Source organism: Protopterus annectens, chromosome 10.part0 (genome assembly GCF_019279795.1).
Source record: "Protopterus annectens isolate FY-2018-M chromosome 10.part0, PAN1.0, whole genome shotgun sequence".
Classification (NCBI taxonomy): domain Eukaryota; kingdom Metazoa; phylum Chordata; order Ceratodontiformes; family Protopteridae; genus Protopterus; species Protopterus annectens.
In genome coordinates this window covers 1,010,468,919-1,010,496,785 of record NC_056744.1, presented here as the reverse complement: position 1 = coordinate 1,010,496,785, position 27,867 = coordinate 1,010,468,919, and the positions used below count along the sequence as shown (strand labels likewise).

The 27,867-nt window shown below is 40.4% G+C and overlaps 1 protein-coding gene across 2 annotated transcripts in view; it reads left to right on the top strand.

Moving 5' to 3' along the window:
• Positions 1-27,867, top strand: part of CTBS (chitobiase) — a 302,603-nt gene that overhangs the window by 20,890 nt on the left and 253,846 nt on the right. For both annotated transcript variants that reach the window (XM_044085766.1, XM_044085765.1), the window contains exons 2-3: positions 2,703-2,841; positions 17,696-17,904. In XM_044085766.1, the coding sequence (XP_043941701.1) occupies positions 2,703-2,841; positions 17,696-17,904 (348 nt within the window). The remainder of the gene's footprint in view (positions 1-2,702; positions 2,842-17,695; positions 17,905-27,867) is intronic.

Below are 27,867 nucleotides of genomic sequence, written 5' to 3'. Positions count from 1 at the left end.
ATCACCGTATTGAATAATTTTGGTAATAGGGATAGCAGGGTGAAAGTTATTAATAAAAATATTAAAAAGCATGGGTCCAAGGATGGATCCCTGTGGTACATCTGTTGGTGTAGGTAGGAAGGAGGAGATGGTCTGATAAGTAGCTAGAGAACCAGGATAGAGAGTTAGATGAGAGATGCAGGTTTGATAGATGAAGGAGAATGCGTTTATGGGAAACAGTATTGAAAGCTTTTGAGAGATCAAACAAAACAGTAGAGACCAGGTGACCTGAGTCTCGGGCTTGATTGATAGTTTCGAAGAAGGAAAGTAGAGCAGTGGTAGTGCCATGGCCAGCGAAAGCCATGTTGAGTTGGTGTAAGAAGATGGTTTTGGGTTAGAAAAGAGCTATTGGATAATTGGAATAAGTGGGAGGAGAGATGGAGGAATAAATGTAGGAGTGCTGTGGGCAGGTGGGGTTTGGGAGCAGGGTAGGGGAGCGGAGTGAGCCCACAGGGCGAACGGAGCGGGTTCAGACAGGTAAGGAGGAGACAGTCTGAGAGAACAATCCGTGAGCAGCAGGCTACTGCAATTCACCTTACTGGTAAGTAAGGGGTGAGTGTAGGGTGAGATCTGAAGTGGGGAAGAAGAGGGGTAGCAAAGGGCAGAAAGTGGAGGATTGCAGCAAGTAGACTACGAGGTATATAGTCAGTTTAGTACAACAGAGCTGTACTTGGGAAATATTGCAGGGAGACAAAGAAGGGTGAAAGTATAAAGCAGGACTAGTAGAGGGAGCTAGCCTGGAAGGAAAAAAGAAGTGTGTAGGAGCTATGCTGGGGTGAGGGAGAGACTGAGATCAGAGAAAGCTCTTATAGAGGGAGAGGAGGGGCACTTTACAGTTATAGGTGGATAAGCAAGGCCAAGAGAACGAGTTATGCAGGGCTAAGGAGGGGTATGGCTGCTGGGTAACCTGGCTAGGTAGCAGACTTTTAATACATATTGGGAAAAAAATATATATATATTTTTGAGAAAGTATCAGCTTTATTACTTAGTGGAGGAAACACGTACTTTATTGCTTCCCAAGGTACGGGGTTCTGGTATAGGACAGCAAGTAGCTTTTACTTCTTATTGGAGAGGCTGGAATTGTTTGCCTGTTGTCCTTATTCGTCACTCGGGGATGGTTCTTTAGTCTTAGAGCAGGGTTAGAAGGTAAGAAAGCTGGGAGGGTTGGAGAGAAAAGAAAAAGAAATGGAGTAGGGAGAAACCAGGTTAATTTGGATGCAAGATATAGGCATTTCAGACAATACAAATATGCAGCACATCATTCATTTCAGAGTAACAGCCTTCTAGTTGACATAGCAATGCAGCATTTCAGTCGGTAGACTAACATTTAACACTTGTAATTTAGGTAACAGGCTAGTTCACATATATTGTTAACATGTGCAGTATAGGAAACAGGCAGAAACACAATAGTCTGTGCAGTAGACTGTAATAGGCTATTTTCAAAAATGCATATAATTCAGTAGAGCAGTTATGCAGACAAAATAGAAATACATGAAAGCAAAAACTCACTTTACCCAAGATGGCTCCTAAGGTATGATATCTAAACAGGGAAAATAAGCTAGACTACCCACGCTAATTTTACCTCTTGTCTAGCTTTGGATGATGTGATCAGGGACCAGAGTTGTCTGCAAGATTTTGGCATCTTGAGACTTGCCTTTTTACATTTTTTTTTTTTTTTTTAATGTGCAGCGAGTTTTTTCTTGTATATATTGGTACGATTTTTTTTTTGTGTTATTGCTTAGGCAAAATATAGAACAGTAATAAGACTGAAATATTCTTAGCACTTTATCCCAGAGTGTTTAAATACAGTCTGGCAGTTTAGCATAAAAGATTAAAGCTGTGAGTTATTAATGTGCGTCTTGTTGTTATCATGAGTTTGATTCCCTTAGTCTTCATTTGTCTACTATGTGATTCTGAGTCACTTAATTAGATGATTTTGTTGCTTCATCCCTAAAAGGAGACCTTCATTCTTAATGGGTTTTCCCATTTAACAAATAAAGTAAGTTTAAGTCCAGGAAGTAGAAGGCAAATAAACAGTACATCCGGTTGCTGTCTCACTTCAACCTTGTCTGCATTAGGTAATCATCCTTTTAGTCACAGGCTTGAGCTCATTTTCAGGTCCGACAGTTAATCTAAGTCATGCAGAACATCACATCATTTTGTCAGCAAGATGACACAGAAGTGTCTAGCAGAAGAGGCAAAAAACACAACCCCATGCTTACAAGAGGAAGGTACAGACTGCAGAGATTTTGTCCATTGCTTGCTATGTAATGTTATGCACTCTTTTTGTTTTGTCTTCTAAATGCATTCTAGCAACTGTAAATCTGCTCATTCAGTCGATGGGTAAAATTGTTATTGCATTTGATTTACTTGAATGATTTCATTATGCTGGAGTAAACTACTGGTGTAAAAATTATGATGCATGGTTGCATTTCAGAATGTTAATCAAGAAACTGGGAACATCTGATTTTTTCCTGGTGGTTTACAGAAATATGTAAACACCTGGTTTTATAGCTCGTCTTATTTAGAAAGTGGATATTAATGTGATGTAACTAGGAATAGGTTTAATTTCAGAAACACTAAAATATGATCACAGACTTGCTTATATGCAATTTACATGTGTAGTTCCTGATATCTCTTTCTCATGTATTCTGTTACATTAGGTTTATGCTTTTGATGTTGGAGGGAAAAACTGGCAGTACTACAACTGGACGCAGGTGACAACTGTAGCAACTTTTGGGAAGTATGATCCAGAACTAATGTGCTTTGCACATTCAAAAGGAGCCAGAGTAGTTTTAAAAGGTGAAGTATATCTGACTTCTGAACACTAGAAAATACTAATTATGTCATGCATTTCCAGAGGTTGTGTGTGCATGGGTGTGTGCGTACGTGATCCTGCAGTGAACATAGTGTAAAATTAGAAAGTAATGTTGTGTACCCTGAGGATAATAAGAAAGGTATGACATGTGCTTTCATTTCCTAATGTATATTCATTGTACTACAGTGTCTTTAAAAACAATAGCATATTTCTTGTCTTATTTCTTAAAAATGATGGGTAGATTTTATTCTTGTTGGTTGATAACTTGTTCATAGGTGTTTACTAGGCTAATAACTTCTTAACCATAGCCATGCATACCAAATCTCTCAGCATGGGCCTGGGAGATGAACCATTTATAGGTTACCTGTGTCCATTAGAAACATAGGTGCAAAACCAGGGATGAATTTCCAGTTTCCCATCCAGTTGTCCAAGTTGCACTTGAATTGGGTTAGGGAGAAACTCTGCTTCACGTGGATGAGGAGCCTGTTCCACAGATGAAGTAGCCACTGGGATACATGCCTGTCTGTTCAGCAGGTCCTATTTGTATCACAGACAAACTTTTACGTTTTTTAAAATGGGTAATTTTGGTTCTGTTTGTTTTGTGGATAGGCAGGAGGTCTATTAGAGTGAAGTCTGACAATGCCCTGTATGCCAGGCATAGATCTCCTCTCAAAAGCCTGTAGGAGTCAGAATACAGGGACAGGGCCTTGAGGCTGTCTGCATAGGACATTTTGCTTACACCCTGTATTACTTTAGTGAGAAATCTCTGTGGACGTTCCAATTGTAGGATATGCCTGGTTAGGTACATACCAAAGGGGGCATTTTACTCAATGATAGGTCTGATGAATGCCGAATACAGTGGAACTAGGACTTCCTTGGACTCGGATGCCATACCTTTGTTTATAAGTTGGGCAACCTAGAATAATTTCCTTACTACTGTAGGCACATGTGGGTCCCTGCGTCCCTGACTTACTGGGTCAACTCTATTGTCAATTTGATAGTTACCAGGGATGGATGACTTCCCAAAGGATACTGTTATGCATTTCTTGGCGTTTAGTTTTAGTCAGTGGCTCTGACACCAGTTGTTAGTCTATCAGCTCCTCCTATAGAACATTTGTGTCAATGTGGGATTCAATGACTGCTTCTAATTTGCAATACTCTTTAGATTTAGTCAGCCAGAGACCACTGACATTGGCCTTAACTGCTGAGAATTAAATGCCAAAAAAGAGTGGTCCAAGGACTGATCCCTGAGGGACTGCAGTTGTGACTGGCCTCTTTGTAGGGGTGGACTCCCCAATTCCAACTTCTTGGGTCCTGTCTGTGAGCCAGTTGGCTAGCCATTGGGTGGCATAGAGGTTTGCACCTAACCTCTTGAGTTGCCTGAGTGGTTTTGTGATTTAACTGTATTGTTTAATGACTAAAGCTACTATGAGTTTTAACTGGATTATGGTTCTGTCAGTCTGTGGTCTGTACGCTTTAGCAATATCTGTAATGTATATGGATATGGTACCTTTCGTCAAGACCATTCAATGACATATCGTTCTGCTGCATTTTATATAAAAAAAAATATATGTATATAATATTAGTTCACAACTCTAGATGATGTAGGGAGACCAAGACTCTTAACCCCCCTTTTTGCTAGGTACTACCCCCAAATCACCATAAAGATTTTTTATAAGTTCACATAATGCATAACCTTGAGATGTTTGAATGTTTCAGTGGAATTGGTCAGCGAACAAAATGGGTCTTAATTAAGCACATATTTATTAACAGTATATATTATGTGTGCACGTTTGTTTTATATTAATAATTGTAAATATACACACAAGCACACGCACACATGGGAGTCATACACTTTGTCAAATATTTTCTTATCAACACTGTCCTAAACAGGTCTTATTTATTGCATCCTACCAAAAGGAGATTTGTTTAAAGGACTTGCATTTAAAACCTGTTATCATTTTATTCTGGCTTTTGTCAATTTATCTGTTGCAGTCTCTGCCCAGCCTACCTGGATGTAAATAACTCTGCCCTGATTGACATATTGTATATTTATAAAACTGAAAATGCCATAAATTACCCGGTCAAAGCAAATCGGCATATCTCTGTTTTAGTGATGCGTCTGGCTGACCTTTATTACTGGACTGTCAAGTGCCTGTTTCTTGTTTTCCAATGTGTTAAAGTAGGAGACATCTAGCAGTTTAGAAAGACATGTCTGTAATGAAGCCAGATTGGCTTTAGTCTGTTAATCCTAATTTGGCCACATGTGTTTTGTAATGTGTACTTCGATCCTTATTTGTAACATTTCCAAATAAAATGAAGATGTGGATCAGTCGGACGGACTTTAGATGGTTTGTTTCTTGTGTTCAGTGTCATTTTCATGCCAATATATGATGTACCATTTTCTGTTGCTCACCGGAGTGACTGTTCTGTCTCCTTTGAGAAGAAGAAAAAAAAAACTTATCCACGAAGTAGCTTTGCATGTTGTTCAGCTTCAGAATTTAGTTTTCAGTGCTAGTAGGGTAGCAGTATCTTTTGTGCCAAAAATGGATATTGCCAGAAGTTCTTTTTCCAGGTGTGGCATAGTAATGGATGGAATTATTTGTAAATCCATTTCCAGGCAGATCTTAATTTATCAGTACCATAGTCAGTATTTCAGTATTGTGCTATTTAGGCTTTCAGGGAGGAGCTTTTTTGTTTTTTTTTTTTTTTTTTTTTTTTTTTTAAGGATAAGGTGCTCAGGTTTACAGTCCCTTAGTTCTAATACGTCAGGGATTTAAATTTTTATAGCTATTGAGTGTGAGGACTAGAGGTGGGAATAAATGGTCCCATGTCATTTTTCAGTAGCTCAGTTACTGTTTGTATTTTTCATGTTGCTTTCATCAAAATAAGGCCATTGGACTAATCTAAATAGGCCAGTACAAAATCTACCCCATATTTGTTAGTCAGAGCGAGTATCAAATCCTGTTTATTGGATATGAGTTTTGCATAGTACATAACCTTGGTTAACAGTATTGCTCTTATAGAAAGTTGCTAGAATAAAAGGTTTTGTGCTCGCATGCATTTTCTGAAGGATATGAAGTCTAAAGCTTAAATGACTCTCGTTATTTAGTGACTTTATTCCTCAATGATTTGCCAGAAGACCAAAAATTTTATGAGGAACAGACCAAAAATGCGAGCCGAAAATCTGGACAATTGAGATGAGCCGGCAGACCCTTTAAAGACCTACTGAATGTCTGACCACAAGATCAGGAAGCTGCAGTACCCCACTCCCCCTAAGTAAAAAGTGCCCTTGGTATCTCTCTTGCTATGGTCCGTATATTTAAATAGCTAGGTATAACTCTAGGTATTTTGTTACCTTTTAAAATTTGCATTCATGACATATGTAAATCAAGTGAGAAATCAGCCCCATCAGCTTTTGTTCAGTGTTAACTATCACCAGAGCCTTTTGTCATAATAGTCATGATTTTGTCCTTCTCCTTCAACTACACTATACTTTTGTTAACTAGGGCTAGTCCCACTAGGCCAGTGGCCACTTTTCAGGTGAGATCTGTGGTGGTATTCATACGGTCAAGGAGATATTTGGCCAGTGTGCCAGAATCCCTGTGTGCCAGGAGATGTTTGACAACCACTTGGGCTACCACCAAGTCTGGTAGCTGGGACCGGGACCGTGATACAGCATCTCATCCAAAGGATGGCACACTCAGGAATGGAACCCTTCACCTTATGCTGTATTGGAAAATGAACCCAACTACCTGGTCTGGAAATAGTGCTGCAAGATGCATAGATTCTAAAGGCAAATTCTCTACTGTTGAGCTACTCAGATTTGAGCTTTTTATTTCATCTTCCTTGTTTCTGAAGTAGGATGCAGCTTGTGGCAAAGTGTTACTTTACACTAAGCAGTACCGTAGCTAATTTGTCAGTATCCATTACATAATTTGATAAACTGGTTCCCCCATAAATAGCTTTATTTAATCAATTTCATATATATTTTTCCTACTGAAAATTTGCATTTCGTGAATGCTTGTTTCAAGCCATCCCCAAGGCCTCTACGTATACCATGCACAGAAACCGACAGTTGTTGCTGTTGTAGCACTCTGTGCCACCCACCCCCCCATTTGTATTGCCAAATTTTGCAGACTTTTTAGTGCAGAAAGTGTGCTCATCAGGGTTTTCAGTTAGTCTGTCTGTGTTCTGTAAGTTCTACTTTGTAATATTTCCTTTTTGGTCTGGTTGCTGGCTGCCATGTGTGTACCCTTTTGACAGTTCTTCCACTGCTCTTTCAGTTCCTGGTTATAAAGTGGTTACAGCTGAGACAGCAGAAAAATATCTTCCCCTTTCACATTCATGGATCCTAACTGCATCATGATTCCCAATGATGAAGTAGTAAATTGTTTATGCCCTTTCAAGTCTATGCCAAAAGCATTATAGGTTAGACCATCAGAAGATGAAGTTTGAAACACTTTGAATCTTTAGCATTTCAAACATTGTTTGGACAAAAATCTTTCCACTAAACATTTTATTTTGGTTTATAATTGGAATAGTACTTCTCTTGAGATTATTTTGTCTTCTGCGAGACTCACGGTGCAAAACTAATTACTGGTCTAAAGTGTCAAGAGCAGCAAGCTTGATTTATCTTTAAATATGGTACTCTGTATCCCATGTGTGTAAAATGATCACTAAGCACGTTATCAGGATTTTTACCATACTGATGATACTGTTTTTGTTTTCTTCACCTGTGAACTATTTTGACTGATTACATATGTACATAGAATGTTTATATCTGTTTGTTTTATTGCCTGTTGTATCGATGATATCATCCTTTTAGTCCCTACCCAAGGCTAATGACCATAGGTAAGTTTGGGGACATACTGATTGGTAAATGGGAGCTTCATCCTGTGACTGGGCTGTCGCTTCACCACAGTGCAGTGCTCTGGCTGCCATGCTGCAGCTGCTGCATGCATGCACTGGTCAGTCCCCTGATGCCGCATATGCAGAGGGAAGGCAAACATTTCTGGAAAACATGACCTGTGGTTTTGAAAGTTGTTATCCCCCATGTTTCACATTCAGTAGTGAACTACACCTTTTGTGCGCTAGAGATCAGTCACTTGAAGCTAATCAGAAATCATCTGCAAAAAACAAGAGATTACATCGTCCTAGCCCCAAACTGGATACTATCCAGACCTTCGCTTCAACTTTGCATCCCATCTGTGAAAATCATTAACAGAAGGGGAGTGGAGACATGCACTTGCCAGAGTACTGCATCCCTTTGAATGTATTCAAATTAATCCCAAGAATGAGGATGCAATGTTTGCTTCCGGAATACCGGGACCAAATGGCATGCATGGCCCTGAGATTCCCCTTCTGTTGGAGTACATCTCTGAGGTCATTGTGAGGTGCATAGCCATATGCTTCGCAAGTCCACAAAGCACATGTAGAAAGTATTGGCAAACGTCCATGATGCCTCCAGTGTCTGTGCAAAGACAAAGAGCTGATCTTCTCTTCCATGGCTAAACATGCTGCTACTTCTGAATCGGAGGCTGAACTATTAGATTGTTTTGTTTCCTTTCCGGTAACGTGGCATGTGATTTCCAGGAAGGTTGAGGAGTATGATCCCACTGTAATTTGTAACACAACCATTCTGTCCCTCTTTCTGAAAATGAGCACCAGTATCTTAGTTTGCCTGCCCTGAAGTACGGTCATGGAAGTATTGGATTAGAAGAGGAATTTAACTTTGACAACCCAACATTTTCATTACCTTCATCCTTTCCAACCAGATCACATAGCTACTGCAGTCTTGCCACAGTAGAATGTATATACTAAAATTGATACCATTCTGCCATCTGCTTCTGGCAGTAACGTCACAGAGGAGGCCATGTTCACCAGCTTCAGGAGTTCCTCAGTGTTTTGTCACTTGTCTGTGATGTCCCCAATAAAGTTATTCCATCTCTCCACTCTTGCTGATCAACTTTGATAACATTCTTTTGTGTCTTTTTTTTGAGGCTCATCCAAAATTCATTCTTCATGGATGCACCAAACTCTTCTCAGGTCTGGGCCGTCAGTTCATCAGCTGTTCATCAGCTGCCACAGCTGCTGCCTTCCTGGCTTATCAGTGGTTATCAGTCAAATCTGGACAAGCTTTTCCCTTGGTAAAATGAGTATAGTCTGGTTGTCTAGACTGCCTAGAAGTACTGAAATCAACCAAAGCCATCTCCTAAATCCAGGAATTTAAGATGTTAGAAGCTAGGTAGGGTAGAGAACCTGGGAGCTTAAAGGTGCTAAAAGCCAACTGCTAGGATAGGGTACAGCCAAGTATGATGATATGATCAGTCAATCCCAAGGCCTTCCTTGAAGAAACTGAAACATGGCCTTACCCTCTTTGGTTGCCATGTCTTGATGAAGGTATATATTATACAAGTCAAAATATGGGGGGGGGGGGGTTAATTACATTACTGACCATGCTCCAAGCTGCATAGAAGTATCCATAATGTGCAGTGTGTGCAAACCTTGATATAACCAGAAATCCCCCAACCTTTTTCCAGAGGGATGAGTTGATGAGACTGTTTGAACTTATCCCATTCCAGACAGTTTTATGTGTTCTGAGAGGGAAGGATTCATTTCTTGTTGAGGTCACTAGAATAAGATTAAGTTGCCAAACCCACATGATCAGCATGTGTGTATTTACTAGGCAGTGGATCTTTTTATATTAATACTTAGAGCTGTCATCACAAAAAATGAACTCTACAAAATATAACCAACATTTACTTACTTTCCTCCCCTGGGTGGGGTTGCAGGAATGCATGTCTGGGATTTGCATTCCTGTGGTTGGATCTGTGGAGGAGAACAGAGACTCCATGGGAGTGCTGGCGTTAGTGGGGACAGTGCTGTCCTGTGTGGGGTACTTCAATCAAAGGACTAAATAACACACCCTCACTGATGCCCATTGCTCTCCAAATCCTAGACGTGTTACTTGTTTAGGGATTGAATGAGCCAGTTGACTGAGAAAGGGTCTGATGGTCATCACACAGGGAGGGAGACAACACGCTTAAAAAATTTCAAACAATGTATCCAATTCACAATGCCAAGTCATATCGCAAAGCAACAAAGACACACTGTCAGTAAAGAAATGACTTCTCCGGCATCTTTTTCCTGTACATGTACTTCCAAAAAATATTGTCAAGGTATACAGATTATGATCCAAATTGTAAAAGAAATCAGGCCATAAAAACCATAACCAGTAGTTACTATGTGTGGTATCTTATGGACATCTCAATACAACAAGTAGTGAAGAGGCTGAATAACTCCTAAAACTGTCAGTCCGATATCACACAGCGACTTCAGTGAGGTACAGCACCACTTGCTGGACTATGCTGGGAACTAATCGGCAAAATGGGGAGAAACGGCAGTCCTAGCATTGGAATATGAGGCACAGACTTCACTTCAATGATTACTGAGTGCAGCGCTTCATAAAAAAAGGAGTGGTAGAAACTTTGGCTTTCACTTTAAATGCGGGTTGCAGCAGTCTATGCTGTTGGACTATTGCCCTTTATTCCACTTTGTTTTATTTACTGTGTTTTACAGCTTTATTTTGGGTATTGAGTTGTGCTGTCTTTGTAAATAAACATGTACAATTTTTTTTTGGGGGGGGGGGGGTTGCATTTTTAGCAGCATTTTGGCACCCTGTCTACACCTACTTTCTAATCCAAAGCTGTATTTGTTTGTATCCAAACAATTAGATATTGCCAGCAATGTTGAAGCTACTGTTATTTTTACATTATGCATATTAAGTAACACCTTTATAGCATAAAAGTCAGACAGTAATGTTGTTTTATATAAACATTCAGCAACTTGTTCCAGCTGTAAGAAGTTTTTGTTTTCTGCATTGAATGTCTCCCACGTGATTTAAGAGAGAGGAATTATAAAAATAAGTTGGAAACCGTTGAAGCCAAATGCGAATGAGATTAAATGCATATAAAGCCATGAAAACGTTAATGTAAAAGTGTTTTCTGAAGGAAAGAAGACTGAAAGTTTAATATTTAATTAAACAGATTGTTTACATTTATAAACGTTTTATAGCATTGGTTAGAAGTATGTAGGAGGTTTTATTATGTTAATTTGATGGCTTAATTGTTTAGTTGTATAAATTGTGTATATATGAGGTGAGTGTGAGCTGATTTTTATTTTGAGGAAGTCTCTTGACAAAGGTGTAATAAAATTTATGCTAAAGTCTGGATGTTCTTCATCTCACATTGCTGCAGTCCTTACACTTGGGTAGTCCGCTGTCCTCGGTCAGCCCGAATATCAAAGTATTAGGCTGATGTCGGTCAAGGCGCTTAAGACTGACATCAGGACGTCAGGGTACAAATGCGCATGACCGACGTCATATCCTCAGTCTTTTTTGCCGCATGGTCCGATGCAGAAGCAGCGTTGCAAGTGCCGTTCGGCGTTCTGAAATTTTTCAATTCGGAGTTTCAGACCGAGTCAAAGTTGGCTAAGTACCCGTGGGGAATATTTTAGTTTTTCTTGCCTCAGTGGTTTACCGGATGTCAGAAAAGTGAATAACTGTATTTCTTGTGGGAAGCAGATACCGATAGAGATTATCATACTTTGTGTATTCCTTGTTTGGGGCCTGAGCACGACGTTGTTGGGTGTCGCTTTTGTGCTAGGTTTAATAAGCGCACTATTAAGCGAAGGTTAGATTGTGCCAGGTTGGTCTTCGGAAGCGGTGCAATTACAATATGCCGCCGGATGCTCCGCCCACTTCTTTGAAGAAGCGCAAAGACAAAGCAGCTAAACCCAGGCAGAAGAGTCGCCCGCACTGACGCCGGTTCTTTGAGGCGTCAGTGGAACCGGTGGTTCCACCGGAGGCTTCTTTGGAGTCCCAGGGGGAGACTTTGATACTGCAGGATGTGGCCTCTCAGGAGGCAGATCAGGCTGAAGGGGCTTCTCAGGTTACTGTACTCCCCTCCCTTCCTAGGGTGGTTAGGCCCTCTCCTTCTGTTTCCAAGGCTTCTCCCAGAGGCAGGCCAGGTTTAGCTTCTGTTGGTGTCACTCCTAGTTCTTCAGGATCTGTGCCCAAGAAGCACATGCTCAAAATGGCAGAAGATTTAATTACTTTGATTAGAGGTTCTTTGCCCTCCTGATAAGAGGCCTAGGGTGGAACCAGAGTTGGGGAGTTTTGAGCAGGTTTCGGATGTTTCAGAGTCTTCGGCTGAAGACTTGCAGGAGTATTCTCCTTATTCTGATTTTGATGTGGATGATTCTACTCCTTCTGCTTCTCCTCCAGAGGATTTTTCTTTTTCAGAGACTCTTCATTCTATGAGGGAACATTTTAAATGGGAAGGTCAGGACTTCTCTGATTCCAGGAAAAGGCTTAGGGAATTTTTGCTTTTACCCCAGCATAGGCCTTTGGCTATTCCTCCTGTTCTGGATGTTGTGGAAGATGTGTTTGCAGAGGCTTCACTTAATCCTGATTCTTTGCCTCCTGCTCCTGTTAAACCGGACAGGTATTACAGGGTGCCTGAAGCACATAAATATCTGTATAAGAGTCCTAGGGCGGACCCAGAAACAGTTAGTCAGGGACCTAAGGGTGTCAAGGCCTCTGTGGTAAAAAATCCGGTTCCTCCAGATAAAGAGGCCAGAGCTTTGGATAGATGGGGAAAGAAAGTATATACTTCTTCCACCTTAGCTATGAGGGCTTTGAATTGCCAGTTTCACATGTTGAAATATCAAAACTATCTTCTTTCTCAATTGAAGTCTAAGGTAGATGCTCTGGCGGAAGGCATTGAGTGTAAAGAATTACAAGATTTGGTACATGTTTCTGAACAGGTGGGTAAGCATTCTTTACAATGTGGATTTGATGCTGTACAGGCCTCGTCTAGGGTGGCTGCCACTGGGTCAGTTCTTCGTAGGCACGCCTGGCTGAGGGATCAGAACTTATCTGACCATGTTAAGACAAGGATTTTAGATGCTCCTTTACAGTCTGATGTTTTGTTTGGTTCTCCTGTGGAGGCAGTTTTAAAGAAAATGGAAGACGAGGCTAAGTCTATGCAGACTGTTAAAGATTTTTTGCAAGTTCAGCCTCCGAAGTTTAGTAGGAATTGGCCTGCTAAGGGGTGGACGTACCCTTCTTATGATTCACAGTCTAGGGGAAGATCTAGACGTGGTAGGGGTAGAGCTCAGGGCTCTTTCAGACCTAGAACAGGAAGTTCACCTGCACAGTCTTCGGGTGAGGGCAGGGCCAGTCCTTTCGTAAACAGGCCCAATGACCTACCTTTTCAGCTGCCAGAGCCTTCTTGTCTGGCAGCACCTTTGGGAGGAAGGTTGGCACTCTTCAAAGAAAATTGGAGTTTAATTACCCAGGACAGATGGGTATTGGATATTATACACCAAGGTTACAGGTTTTATTTCCATACCTTGCCTCCTTTCAAAGGCATGCCAGACGTTCCTCCTCAGCAAAGAATAGAGGCTCACAAACAAATTTCTCTGCTGCTGCAAATAGGGCCATACAGCCGGTCCCTCTGCCAGAAGTAGGCCTAGGATTTTATTCTCGCCTGTTCCTAGTACCAAAGAAGGGGAACACGTGGAGACCAATTTTGGATTTATCTATCCTCAACACTTATCTGGACATTCCCAAGTTCAAAATGTTGACGTTACAACAGCTTTTACCTCTGCTGGGCAAAGATCACTGGATGGTGACTCTGGATCTCAAGGAAGCTTACCTTCATGTTCCTATCAGGCTCAGTTGCAGGAAGTATCTGCGTTTTCGAGCTGGGACTTCTCATTATCAGTTCTCTGCATTGCCCTTTGGCTTATCTACTGCGCCCAGAGTGTTCACAAAGGTTCTGGCTCCAGTGATAGCTTTCTTCAGGTTAAAAGGAATACAGATCTATCCTTATTTGGACGATTGCCTGATTCTGGCCAAAGGAAGGGACGAGCTTCTTCATCATTTGCAATACGTGATAGCAGTGCTAAGATGCCTAGGGTATTCTGTGAACGAAATAAAGTCCAGTCTAGTACCCTCTCAAGACATGTGCTTTCTGGGTGTGAGACTGAATACAGCATCCCAGATGGCCTTTTTGACCCCGGACAAACAAAAGAATCTTTCCCTTTACTTCCATCAATTGTCTCATCAGTCCAGGCTGACTGCAAGGACAGTCCTTCAAGCCTTGGGGTTCATGGCATCTTGTATTCTGGTGCTTCCCAATGCCAAACTGCATATGAGGAAGCTACAATGGTATCTCAAAAATGTATGGACACAGCACTGCCAAGACATGGACACTGTCATTCAGATAATACCTTGCATTCAAAAGGAATTTTTGTGGTGGGCTCAGGAATGTCACCTAAACAAGGGACTCTCCTAAACAAGGGACTCTCTGTGACCCGGCCAGAGGCGAGTCAGATTCTAACGACAGATGCCTCAGACAAAGCTTGGGGAGCTCATCTAAATGGAAAGTGGATACAAGACAAGTGGCCTGCCAGACTACAACATCTACATATCAACTTGAAGGAGATGTTAGCAGTCCAATTTGCATTAATAGCTTTCAAGGATTTACTTCTTCCAGGGCAGGTGTTGGTTCTAACAGACAACACAACTGTCATGTGGTACATCAACAAGCAAGGGGGAACACATTCTTATCCTCTATGCAGGCAAGCAATGATTTTGTGGGAGACTGCTCTCAGTTTACAGCTCAATCTTCAGGCAAGGTTTCTGCCGGGAGCACAGAACTCCTTAGCAGATGTGTTGAGCAGACGAATGATGGATCCCCACGAGTGGAAATTGGATCCTCATGTATTTCAGAAATTGACAGTGTTATGGGGAACTCCAGACATAGATCTGTTCGCTTCTCCACTAAACTACCAGCTGCCAAAGTTTTGCACAAAAAGGTTTCATCCCACAGCTTGGAAAGTGGATGCTCTTTCTTTCAATTGGAGCAATCTTCATGTGTATGCCTTTCCACCTTTGCCTCTCCTCCCAAAGGTACTCCTAAAGGTCAGACAGGACAAGCCAAAGATGATTCTAATAGCTCCAGATTGGCCTCGACAGCACTGGTACCCATTACTGAGAAGTCTGGTTCGGGAGCCTCCATGGCCTTTGCCTTCGATTCCTCACCTGCTGTCTCAAGAGAACAGTCATTTACTCAATGTCAAACTTCACTCTCTTCACCTAACAGCCTGGCATATTCTGTTTTAAACCCTGGAGGGTCTCAGGTTCCGCAGCAAGTTTTGAATGTTATTTTGGAGGCCAGAAGGCCTAGTACAAGGAAAGTATACGCAGATAAATGGAAGAGATTTTTATTTTGGAGTGCAGCAAAGGAATTTGATGTTGCTAAGCCTAATTTAAGTGTGGCTCTTCAATATCTGGCTGAGTTACTGGACAAAGGATTGTCCTTCTCTTCTATTAAGATTCATGCTGCAGCAATTTCTGCTCACTATGACTGTGATCCACCATTGTTTTCTCATCCCTTTGTTTAAGCAATTCCTTAGAGGGGCAAAGAATATAAGACCCCCGCGTAGAGCTCCTACTCCTGCTTGGGATCTCAATTTTGTGTTGGAGAAACTCACACTACAACCTTTTGAGCCTGCAGCTACTGCCGAGTTGAAATATTTATCATGGAAGACTGCTTTTTTGTTGGCCATTACCTCTGCGAGAAGGGTTTCTGAATTACAGGCCCTTATGGCAGTTGAGCCTTTCTTAATTTTCCATAAGGATAGGGTATCTTTACGTACTAATCCTTCCTTTATGCCTAAGGTGGTTTCTAGTGTGGCTTTAAACCAAACTATTCATTTGCCTACTTTTTATGCAAACCCCCAAAATAAAGGGGAAAAGATTTTGCACACCTTGGATATACACAGGCAGTTACGATATTATTTGAGCAGAACTAAAGGGTTCAGGCAGTCTCAGCAATTGTTTGTTTCTTTTGCTTTGGGTTCTCAGGGCAAGCCTGTGTCAAAACAAACTATTTCTAAGTGGATTGGGTTTTGTATTGCTTTCTGTTATTCCCATCATGGTAAAGAGGTTCCAGCTGGGATTAGGCCTCATTCCACTAGAGCTACTGCCACTTCTACAGCTTTTTTAAGGGGGGTGGCAACTAAAGATATTTTGGAGGCAGCTACTTGGAGTTCAGTGCATACTTTCTCTAAGCATTACCACCTTCCACTTTACTCTAAATCTAGGGCTGGGTTTGCCGCTGCTATTTTACAGGGCATTTTGGCAGCTCCTACTACTTTATAGTTTTGCCATCCTCCCTTACCTCTGCTTTGGGATTCTACCCAAGTGTAAGGACTGCAGCAATGTGAGATGAAGAGCATAGTACAGTTTTGTACCTACCATAAATGTAGATGTTCGAAGATCCACATTGCTGCAGTCCAATTTACTCCCTCCTTCCCTCTGTTATTAGAGGCGGTTGTGTGGTTTGGGTTGTAAATATTGTACATATTGTATATATTGTTCATATGATTAGTGCAAGGGTGGTTGGTTGTTTTTTGCTGTCTTTTGGTTTTGACCTTTCTGTTTAGGGTCTTCTGACATCTGGGGCAAGAAAAGACTGAGGATATGACGTCGGTCATGCGCATTTGTACCCTGACGTCCTGATGTCAGTCTTAAGCGCCTTGACCGACGTCAGCCTAATACTTTGATATTCGGGCCGACCGAGGACAGCGGACTACCCAAGTGTAAGGACTGCAGCAATGTGGATCTTCGAACATCTACATTTATGGTAGGTACAAAACTGTCATATCTTTTTCTCCAGTATTTGCTGTGGTTTGGACATTATTGTGTACTTTTCCACATTCTTGTGCCTTTGGTTTTAAACAGCTGGGTAGCTGACGCGGGGGGGGGGGTACGTGGTTCTCACTGGATTACTCATCCTGGGGGGGGGGAGTGGTCCCTGCCCCCAGGTTGAGTGGGAGGACAGTTAGGGGTTCTAGGTTTACATAACTGCAGAGGCTGAAGGAGTAGGGAACATGGCTTGGTGTTCCAAGCCTGTGATAATGCCTGTGAGCATGTGTGTCAGAACATGCACATTTCACAGAAGGGCATAGACTGTCACGGCAGTGAAGCAGGTACTTTTGTCAGCCACCAGGGGCATGCTGAGAGGTGGAGTAGAAAATCACCAAGAATATACTTTATGCATACACACAGTGCATTTAATGACTGTATGCCTATGTCGACTTGTTTTGCGTCAGAAGGTGATTGTTGAAGTTGTGTAAACTGAATGTTGGTTCATTGTACTAGTAAGGTGTTATGATTGTGTGACTGTAATTGGTTGAGGTGGTAGAACTTCTTGTGTCTATGGGATAAGCGTAGCGTGAGTTTCTGTGTGCTTGTGAGAGTGAAGAGTTTGTTATAAGTGTGTGTAGATGGCAAAGCCCTGTATGTGGGGCTGGGGAATAGCAGCACCTAACCACATAAGCATGTTTAAAAAATGGTTTGATTTTTGATTAAAGGACATCTAGTTACACATGCATCCATACTTGTGTATGTACATGTATTGCTTTAGCTTTCATGTGCCTATATTGTCTTGTATTTTCAACAGTTGGGGCTCTATGTTTGTGTGGTGCATTTGTGTATGTAACTGTATGTGTATGTAACTATGTAATGTATGTATAGAAACTGAATTTGTGAGGTTCCTGGTAGGGTGATGTTCTACACATCAGATGTAGGGTAGTCAACTGTGCATTCCTCTCTCTCAGTAAAATATGTAGCACAAATGGGTGCAGTGATGGATGAGTGTTTCTGATGCATTTTGTAAATTCTGGCACAGTATTAAACCTTCCGAGGTGTATCTTGTGTGTGTATATAGTTCCACAAACAAGTTCACTTTGTCTTTTCTGTAGGCGATGTTTCTTTGAAAGAAATTCTTGACGACTCTAGACGAGATGCCTGGGTTACTAAACAAGTAGAGCTGGCAAAGAAGCAATTTATGGATGGGATCAACCTTGACATAGAGCAAGCAGTTGAGGAGTCCTCACCAGAGTATTATGCATTAACTGCACTAGTGGATGCAACAACAGAAGCCTTCCACAGAGAAATTCCAGGCTCACAGGTATAAGGTGCATCCTTTTCTTAGAAGTAAGACAGAGTTTCACATTGAGAGATGTCTACAGATTTTAACTAAATTTTAGCATTGTAAATAATCTGTTCTCAACTCCTATTTAAAACAATAAAAACAATGCATGGTTTATTGTAATGAAATTACTGCACTGATTTTTGAATAATCTCCGATTCTTTACTGAATTGCTGCCATCACTAAGGTTTTTAGGTTCAGTAATGCTCTGTCTTAAAGAAAACTGTAACTATATTTGCTATTTATTAATATAATTGTTTTCATTTAATGACCACTGTTCTAATGGATCATTTTGTCATTAGCTGAAGAAATTCTTAGTCCCATTATCTTTTATGTAATTCTGACTTATTAGGGACCATTAGACTTCTTTGTGTGTTTATGTTCGTCGTTTTATAAAATATAATACTTTCATCAATTTTAAAGTGACGGCCATAAGTAGGATTCAGTATTTTTTTCTTTTACCATCTCTTTCCCCCTTGTCTTCCAGCCATCTGACTTCCATATGACCACTTAGCCTGAGGTGAAGTGAGTAAAAAAGAGAAAACAATACAGGAAAGATGAAAAAAAAAACCTAGAGAAAAGAAAAGAGAAAAACTGTAGGTTAGAAACCCTGAGAATTATAGGTGAGAGGAGGAGCAGAATGAAGGCTGGTAAACTGTAAGGATGTCATATGAAAAAAAAAAAGTAGAGAGATGAAAAGACCAGAGTAGGATGAGGAAACGGAAAGTTGAATTCACATGAAGTATGACCTTGTTTTCTTATTGGAAGTAGTAGTTTGAGTTCTCACTCTTAAGATATACTGTGCTAAGTTGGTTTAACCAGGAGATGAGCTCAGAAGGTACTGCTTTATTTGAGTTTTAAATGGGTTTAGGTTACTGATTTGTTTTAGAGAGAGAGAGGAATTGAGTTTCATACTTTTGACATACTTTTTTTTAATATGTATGCATTGTCTGTGGAGATAAAATAAACTTGTGTGCTTTTAAAAGTGATAAAACTCTGTGCTGACATGTTCTGTAATTATATTTAGCATCTGATGTTCTGTAATTATATTTAGCATCTGATGAAGAGTGCCACCATTCCCTTTTGCACAGAAAATCTTACTTTGACAGATGTGGTTTGATAAATCGATTGGCAGACCATTTCAGTTAAAATAAAACAATTTAGTAGTCCTTGTTAAAGAGTGTTGGGGGAGTAAGCTTTAACACCTTAGGTCAAATAGCCTTAAAGAAGTTTATAAATTTAAACAAAATGATACACTGATCTGAACTTCAGACTGTACGTTTGCCTCATGTGAACTTTTGCATGGGACTGAAAATTGAGAGCTCCAATTCTTTTGTGTGTGTGCACGCGCAGGTGTGTGCTGATTTGCTTAGTTATAGTCTAGGCAAAGCAAATTATGCCATCTTGTCTTAGTTTTGAATTGTTCCTTTAATGCAGTTTCTAAAACAAGCACAAGATCTGGAGTGGTAATCTTTGTTTGTTTAAAAAATACTGTTCCTAACATTCAAATGAGCTCTGGTTAGCTTGCTTCATAAGTTGTTTTCAGCTAAATAAAACATGTTTACGACTTGATGTTAGTGAAGTTTTCAAGATCTTGAATGTTTCACTTAAATTTAATTTATTCGATAAATTGAGGTTGTATAGCAAGTTGTTACAAAAAAATTGCCTCTTTAAAAATACTAGATCCTGTTGTAATTTTTTTTTCTGATAATTACAACAAATAAATTAAATGAGCATGGTATCCTTCAAATGTGTTTTTGTTCAACTTTAGCAAACAAACTAAGTAATTGTACATGTCCTTGGAGTCTTAGTAAGTCAGCGCTATACAGCACCATTATGACCTCCTTACCTTTTCCACAGTACTTTGCAAAAGAATGGCCTAGCTATCATAACTCGGTTTGCCCAATGTGTTTAACTTCTTCCCTACTCTACAAACGTTTTGGACTAACAGTCAGATGGAATTTACAGCACATATGCATTCCCAATGGCAGACTTTATTTCAAATTTTTAGATAAGGTCAGGGGACTGAGCTGCACACACTTCTGAAAGCAGTATCTGTGAGCAGATTTTGTCACAACTGTAATTGAGGTTATTGAGACCAGCATATAAAATGTAGGGTTTTCTTCTTAATTCGTTTTCCTTTTGTTTTCAATAATTGTTCCTTAAAGGTACAAATATTCCTATAATTTTTCTTTCAGTTTTGTTTATCCTTTTCAGATTAACGGAGTGTAACAAAAATTGAGTTTGTATTTAAGTTTAGTGATTGTAATGTCCACACTGGATTAAGGGTTCATTAACAATAAGAAATACAGAAGGTCTGCGGTACTTTTTTTTTCTTTGTTTTTCCTGATGTTATTTAATTATAACATAAATAATTTGATAATTTTTTTTTGCTTGGATACACCACTCTAAATTTTTCATATTTAGTTGTGGATGATGCAAATTATTCCTAGAACTTGGAAGTATGTATGTTACTTTATGTGATATTGCATGTTTTTGTGAAAAACAAGTTTGATTAGGTGTAAGGGCTTATTTTTTATGTCTGAAGTAAATTATTCACATTTGTCTTATAAACATAAGCCATTCTTTTCTAGGTATAAGGTAGATAGTGTTGAAGTTCTCACCAGTTTCAGAATGGCGACAGGACAGTATTTTTTGTATCTCAAGCATTTTTTCTAGTTCTCCACATTAAGGGAAAACAAAGCAGTGCCTGCACTGGCCAGCTTTATTTACATTTGTATTACTACAACAAATTAACATTCATTTTCGGGCAATGTAATATGAGGACTGTCCTTGAGGGGGTAGGTGTTTTCTCTCCACCAATCAAAATTTAGCATTTCTGTAAAATTCCACATTCGTTAATATCTTGTGCCTGTGCTATTGCACTGTGTAATAACAGCACCTACATAAGCATGTATGCACAGCTGCTAAGGCATTTTTCTATGTATAGAATTCAGTTCTCTGTCTTTGCTACCCATTTGCATGCAGATTTCTTTTGTCATCTTCATTTTGCCAGCTGTGACATATATGGCATTACCTGCAGTGTTCCGTTGAGGAGCATATCCGTTGGCAACACTCTCAAGTGTCAGAGGATCAAGCCAGCTACGTGACAATAAAGGAGAGAAACATGAAAATAGCAAAAATTTAAAGCTTAACTGCACAGAGAGAAGATTGGGATTCCTCCTTTCAGAAAAGCACCATTGGTTTATAGCTTGAACTTTGTTCCTAGATGCCAACACTGTTTTCAGGATTACTTTAAGACTTCTAAAATATTCCTTACTGAGGTTTGTTTGCATTTGTTCATGTTTTGTTTATCCTTCATCAGTTCCCAAATAATTATACACTCCCTCTTGCTCAACTTCTTTTATATCACATTCTTGTCTCAAAATGATGTTTTCTTGGTGCCACAGCTTTCCTGCTTTAAAGGTTGCTTTTGCATGTTTCCTTTCCCTAGCTGTATAGCTCCAACTGAATGTTTGAATGCCTCCTCTTGTGGGAGGATCCAAAGTATCTTCATATGTCAACTGATTAGATGCTTCCCACTCCACTGATTTCTCCTTAATTTGGGAATCCATTGCTTTATCCTGTTGTGCTTTCTACGAGTTAAATTTTCTTCACTAAAACCTTCACTTTGCAGGTAATCCATAACCTCAGTTTCTATTTCTTTAATTTCTCAATTACTAATCCTCTTTATACTTTTCCTCTGTTTTCTTATTTTTTGTTTTGTAAAATTTTCCATATCCAGATGTCTTTTCCTGTATTTCTCTTCAAAAACCTTTGGTGCTGCCCTGTTTGCATTCATGAGTTTTGCTTTTTCCTTTACATAAATATTGCACCCTATTGAATCTCTTTTTCTTTCCCATGTCAATATTTCGTCTTCAGATGTCTCCTGCTCCTCTTGTTTCTCCTTACTTTGGGGAGTAGTTGTTCCATCATGCTGTGATATACCCTGTGTTAGACTTTCTGTACTGTATCCTTCACTTTGCAAATATTCCATAACTTCAACTTCCTGCTTTAAAGTTTTTTTAACTTCTACTTCATAAATCTTATGTTCTGCAATCCCTCTTTGTGATGCTATGTTTTTTATTGTGAAATTTTCCATATCTGGATGCCTTTACCTGTATTTTTCTTCAAATATCTTTAGGGTTGCTTTTTTGTGTTGATTAATTGGCTTTCTCCTCTGCATAAATATTGCACAATATCAAACCTCCTTTCTTTCCCGTGTCCATATTTTCTTTTTATACCCTTCAAACATCTCTAAATTTTGTTCTGTAAATTTTTGTACTTCCTCAGTGGTTTCTTGGTCTATATAGTGTTTTTCATGGATCTGTTGTATTAATGAACACACATTTTTATTTGAAGCTTCTCGCAGTTTTTTCTTGTGGAAGTATTTTTCCTTTCCTCTTTCTCCCAATCTTTTCGTATATCTTTTGTCTGTAAATTGTGGGCTTCTTGCATAATAGTAACAACACATAATTTCTTTCTTATCCTCAATATTCCACTCTTTGTCTGTTTGGCTCTGTATGGCTCACTTTTCAGTTTTTGTGGACTGCTACTTCCTTCTACAACCGCGGGCCATCCTCCATCCTCCCCTGTGCCTGGCCTAGCCCCATTGAAGGAATATTTCTTTGTCTTGAGGATTCTACACTGTCATTTTTTCCAGTCCTGGCACCAATGCACCTACCAAGATTGGATACTTTATTATCCTGGGACTTGTGCACTCAGCTATCTTCTTTATTTTTTAACCTACTTCTGTCCATGATATATGATGTATAAAATATAGTCTGTATATCGGTGTCATCTTGGTGAGGTTTTGTGAAAAACAGGGTCGACCTCGTGAAGGTACTCGCCAAGACTTGAGAATGAATTCAGTTCCAGCAGTACTTCTCTCCTTCTGATGATTTTATCATCTCTCCATTCAGACCCCTCCTTCTCACTCCTTAGGCCTCAGTCATAGAGGTTCCATCTGGTCACCCTGTGTCAAGGTTCACATCTCACTGATTTAAACCTCAAACAGATGTTTATACTGTGGAAGCTTGAAAAACAGATGTAGCAGCAGACATGTAGGGGATTTGATCCAAAGCCTGCTTGTAGGCCCAGCAACCCCCCCCCAACCCAATGCACCATGTTTGGCTAGCATTCCATCTTTCGTTCAGGTTGTGTGATGCACTCTGATCACACACTTGACACCAAAGGAGCTCACAGCCATGTGTAGTAGGGGTCTTGGAACTCCCTCATCCCCTGCATCCTATACAAATTCTGGCAGTTGTGATACCATTGTCTGTTAGACGTTCGGAAGTCCACAGCTTCCCCAGACACACACATCATCTCTGGATGTTTTTGAGGAACACTTTAAAGCTGCATCAACCATAGATGTCCTTTCCCCAAAAGCAGCTGTTGGAGTTTTTGGGGAAGAAGCTTGAGGTGCCATCCTATCCCTGGAACCATTGAGTAAGGATCTAATTAAAGCAGCCTGGAGGCACTTTTATGTGTCCCAATAGTCCTGAAGGCTGGTGTGCATTAGGCAGTGTAGCATGCTGAGGTTGGCTGCTGTGTAAACTGTTCGGGCCATATAGGTCCTAGATACCACAGCATTTTGCTACCTTGCTGTTATTCAAGGAGTCTTCAGGCCCAGACAGTTTTAACAAAGACAAATATTCCTCTGTTGCACTGGAGCTGAGAGCCTTCAGTTATCCACCTCATCCTGGAGGGATGGAGGCAGCTGTGACTCGTCACATGAGTAACACTTAACGGTATCTCTAGGTGTTGCCTTTTGGAACGTTGGCCAGGTGAGCATGCTTTGCCATGTAAGCTGAGGGGAATTTCTTGTACAGAGTGTATTGTTCTCCATTGGGAAGGGGGTTGGTTGCTAAGCGTTTGAGAGGGTGGGCCACCTGCAGGTGCAGCAGCCTGGGCCACTCCCTGTCACTTGACTCTTGCCATGGGTAGACAGGTTGATTAGGATCCCCAGTCAGGAATGAATAGGACCATAGGACTATCACCAAGCCTTGAGATGCCCAGCCCCCTATCTTCAGAGAACCAGCAGGCCAACTGTTTGAAGGCAAGGGAGCCATCGGGCAGGTCCCAGTGTTGGTCATTAAAAAAGAAAGTGTAAATGTTCACTATATGTCTGCATCATAATGTTGTGGAAAGCGGGATCTGGAGTTGTCACTAACTAGTATCACCCTCCACATGTTTGAGAAACTCCTCCCATCAATAGGAGCTGAACTTCAAAGGAGGCAGACATGCCTGTTCACCATTTTTTGCTGGCTTGGTGAGCAGCAGCATCCTTTGTGGGAAGGGTGGCATTACTGGTCTCAAGAAAATGTCCGCTGGCATCATATGATACATTATTAAATGCTTGCAGTTGTTATGTGGGTGTAAAAGGATGCATAGGGTGACTCATTGCTGTCTATAGTGTTTATTTTCCCACAAGGACTGCAGAAAGAATTTATGTTGAGTCGCCATATGTAATTTTGGTCAGTGGAAGAAAAAACAATGAAAACTGTTCACTGAAACTACCTTTGGAGAAGACTACAATTTTTCTTTATTTTTTTTTTTAAGGCCAAGTCCCCCTGCACCCTTCATGTGGAGGGCACCCTCACACCCCCTAGACTTTCTATGTATACCAACTCCAAGGTCGCACAATAGTGGAGAGAGAAAAAAGCAAACTCTACTGTCAGCAAAAGGTAGTTTGTGAGCAACACAAGTGTTTTTGCATTTGTTAGAATTACCTTCATCCACATGACACGTTCCCCTGCAGAAATACATTTAGAGGAATGGTAAATGCACTGATTCTTTTTTCAAGAAGGAGTTGCAGTATATGTGGTCAAATGGAATCTAATAAGAAGTGCTGCAGATGTCAGATGTGCCAAGGGTTTACCCTTTACAACATGTGCTAGAATTTGCATTACTAATGAGCCTTCCTTTTGTCTCCGATATTAAACCAGAATGTGTTCAGCATATATATTACTCTGGCAGATATAAATAGGTTCATATGTAGGTACTAGGTTCTTATGTAGGTACTAGGCTATCGGCCCAAGGGCCTACGTAAGCCTAGCCACCAAGGTTCTCTGGCTTATGTCACCCAAGAAAGTTAATATGGGTCAGATATTGATCATGCATATATAAAGACCAGACGTGTATACTTAGTCAGTGAGATAAAGTTGCTTCTAGTAGTGGTTTCATGTAGCCTTATAGCGTTCTTTGTCTACCTAGGTGCCCTCTTGTCCGAAATGACATTGGTATTATTTTCCTACATGTTTCTTCAAGCAAGCAAATATTGTTGATACAGTGTAATGTGTTGCTTTGAGACAGGACAGGGGATCTTGATGGTGAAATTTGCCGAGTTTAAGGTACATCTTAAAACTGAAGGTGAGAGATTGTACTGATCTGTTTGTTAGATCTGAGAACACAGTGAGTACGGAGTGCAAAAATAAGTTTTATGATGAAGCTGTAACACACAAAGGAAGATGGACAGGCTGAAGCAAGAGGTAATGGTGTTGTTGGGTAAAAAGAAAATCCACTTGTGTGCAAGTCTACAAAGGATAACTATATTTATAAGTCACTTCACCATCAGAAAACTTGGCAGCAAGGCTGAGACATCAGAAAACTCAGTTTTGTTACTGGTGTGAAAACTGAGGCCGGATTCCATGTTTATTGGGGATCCAGTGATGATGAAGGTTATTTCATCAGTGCTGTAAGTGTTTGTATTGGGCACTAACAAAATGGAGTGAGTAGGTTCTGAAGTTAGAATGGCTGCTGTGAGTGAAGTAAAACATCCATTACACAGTGCTCATTTTTTATATCCCCTCCCTGTAATGGTGTTATAGTAGGCAGTTTTCTCACAGTGGCTAAAAAATGACATCCAGTTTCAGATTTGTTCCTCGTTTTGGATTCATGCTATTGCTTCCTGGTCTGGTAGATGCAGGCTGTCATTCATGTTTCTAGTTCCAACCTATTGTTGGAGTACAGATGCATCACTGGCTCATAGGCAAGGTCATTTGGGGACTGGTCTAGTCAAGGGCTGTGAAACCTAAGCCACAACACAAGTCCTCCAGTAGAAGTCTGGTTGCATCTAAGAAGCATTCAGACTTTCTTTCAAGCATGGGGGACACCTTGGCGGTTGTTATTTTCATGACAAAGAGGCACAGTGTCGCTTCCTAGTTTCAAATTACTTCAACAGGGCACAAGAGATAAACAATCAATGTGTTCTTTATGAACTGGATGGGCAAGTTTCTTTGCACCCCCAACTTCATCATCTCACAAAATTGAAAGTTTATCCTTTTGTCATCTGTAAGACCTGGTCCCATGGCATTCAAATTTCAGCCTTTAGAGAGAAGGTTGGCATCCCAGATATGTGACCAGATAATTGCCTGCTTTGCAGTGATTAATTAATTCTTTCATTCATACCTCTAATTCCTTCATGTCTTCTGGAAATATTTTGGGACTGTTTGAAACTTCCATGTAACCTTTCAATAAGATCACTTATGCAGTAAAGTGGAAGAAGTTTATCCATTTATGCAGAGAAGTACATTTCACCTTTTCAATCTATAATCAGGCAGCTTTGTGTGACCTATCTTGGACACCTGTTTTATCTTGGTCTCTGTTATTTCTTGGTCAAGTTGCATATTTCTCCCATGTTTGTGTAAATATTTTTTGAAGGAGGTTTGCCTAATCTGTTATGTGATTAGCATTTCACTGGTGATTAAATGTCATGTTGGCTTCACTGATTATAAAATTTCATGCTGGACAATTTGCACTGTGAAGTTTTTCAGTATGGATTTGTGGGCTACAGCTTTGATTACTTAGAAACCCTGTGTAGTGTTCCATGAATTTATTTGCTGTTTTTCCAGTACCAGCCTTCAGAGGTCTCATGCAGTCTGGCTGCTGTCCTGGAGAAGAATGCATCCTTGGATAATAAAAGCCATTTGTGACTTGACTTTGAGTTCAAGAAGACTGGCTATTTGTTCATCTCTCTTGCCCCTGGTAAAGGGACAGTGTTACAGTTGTAAACAGACCCTGATGAATGGATTGTCAATAGCCTTGTTTTTGGCCATCACTTTGCAAATTAGTCCTTAGCTAATGATGTTAAGAGTTATTCCACTGCATCCAACTATGTGGTATAAAGGGCTGCAGCCCTATTTATGATTTAGGCAATCCAGATTCAAGTAGTTGCTTGGATGCTAGGAAATCCAAGCACTGGCAGGTGAGCATGACCTGCTCCCACTATGAGGGAAATGGTGGTCCTGGGGGCTTGTAAGACAACATTGGCCACAGGACTCTATGATGTGAGTTTGGCATGATGCAGTATAATTTTTAAAGCAGTTAACTTGGAAACTTCCATTTTTTTTTCTAATAGCATGCATCTGCATTTGCTTTCACATTGGGTCCTTATCCTAGCCCATGTTTTCATGTCTATTTTGCTTTACAGCATAGTAAGTTATTCTGTGTTAATGTGTTTATTTTAGATTAAGGTCCTGATATGCCAGAGCCAATCCCAGCACTAAACTGGTACAAAGCATAGAAACTAATCCTGGATGGGGGGTTCCAGTCCATCTCCATATATAAGCATGCACACATACACTCGCAGTAACTCGCTCAATCATGGCATACACATACACCTATGAACCTTTCAGAGCATCACTTTTTTCCCTTTTGTACATCTTTATAATGCTTGGGGAAGCGAGATCATTCAGCGAAAACCACACAGACACGAGGAGGATATGCAGGCTGTCTGCAGAAAGCACTGCAACAATAACTGAACTGGAAAAACAAGTGCTGTGAGGTACCCAAGAATTGAACAAGAGATCAAAGTACTGTAAGGCAACAGTGCTGACCGGTGTGCTGTTTTGCTGCTCACAAAACATTTAGCTGGCCCTAAAAATAAGTTACTTGAAATTAAAAAAAGATAAGACTCTATTTTTAGATTGTTTCCCTGAT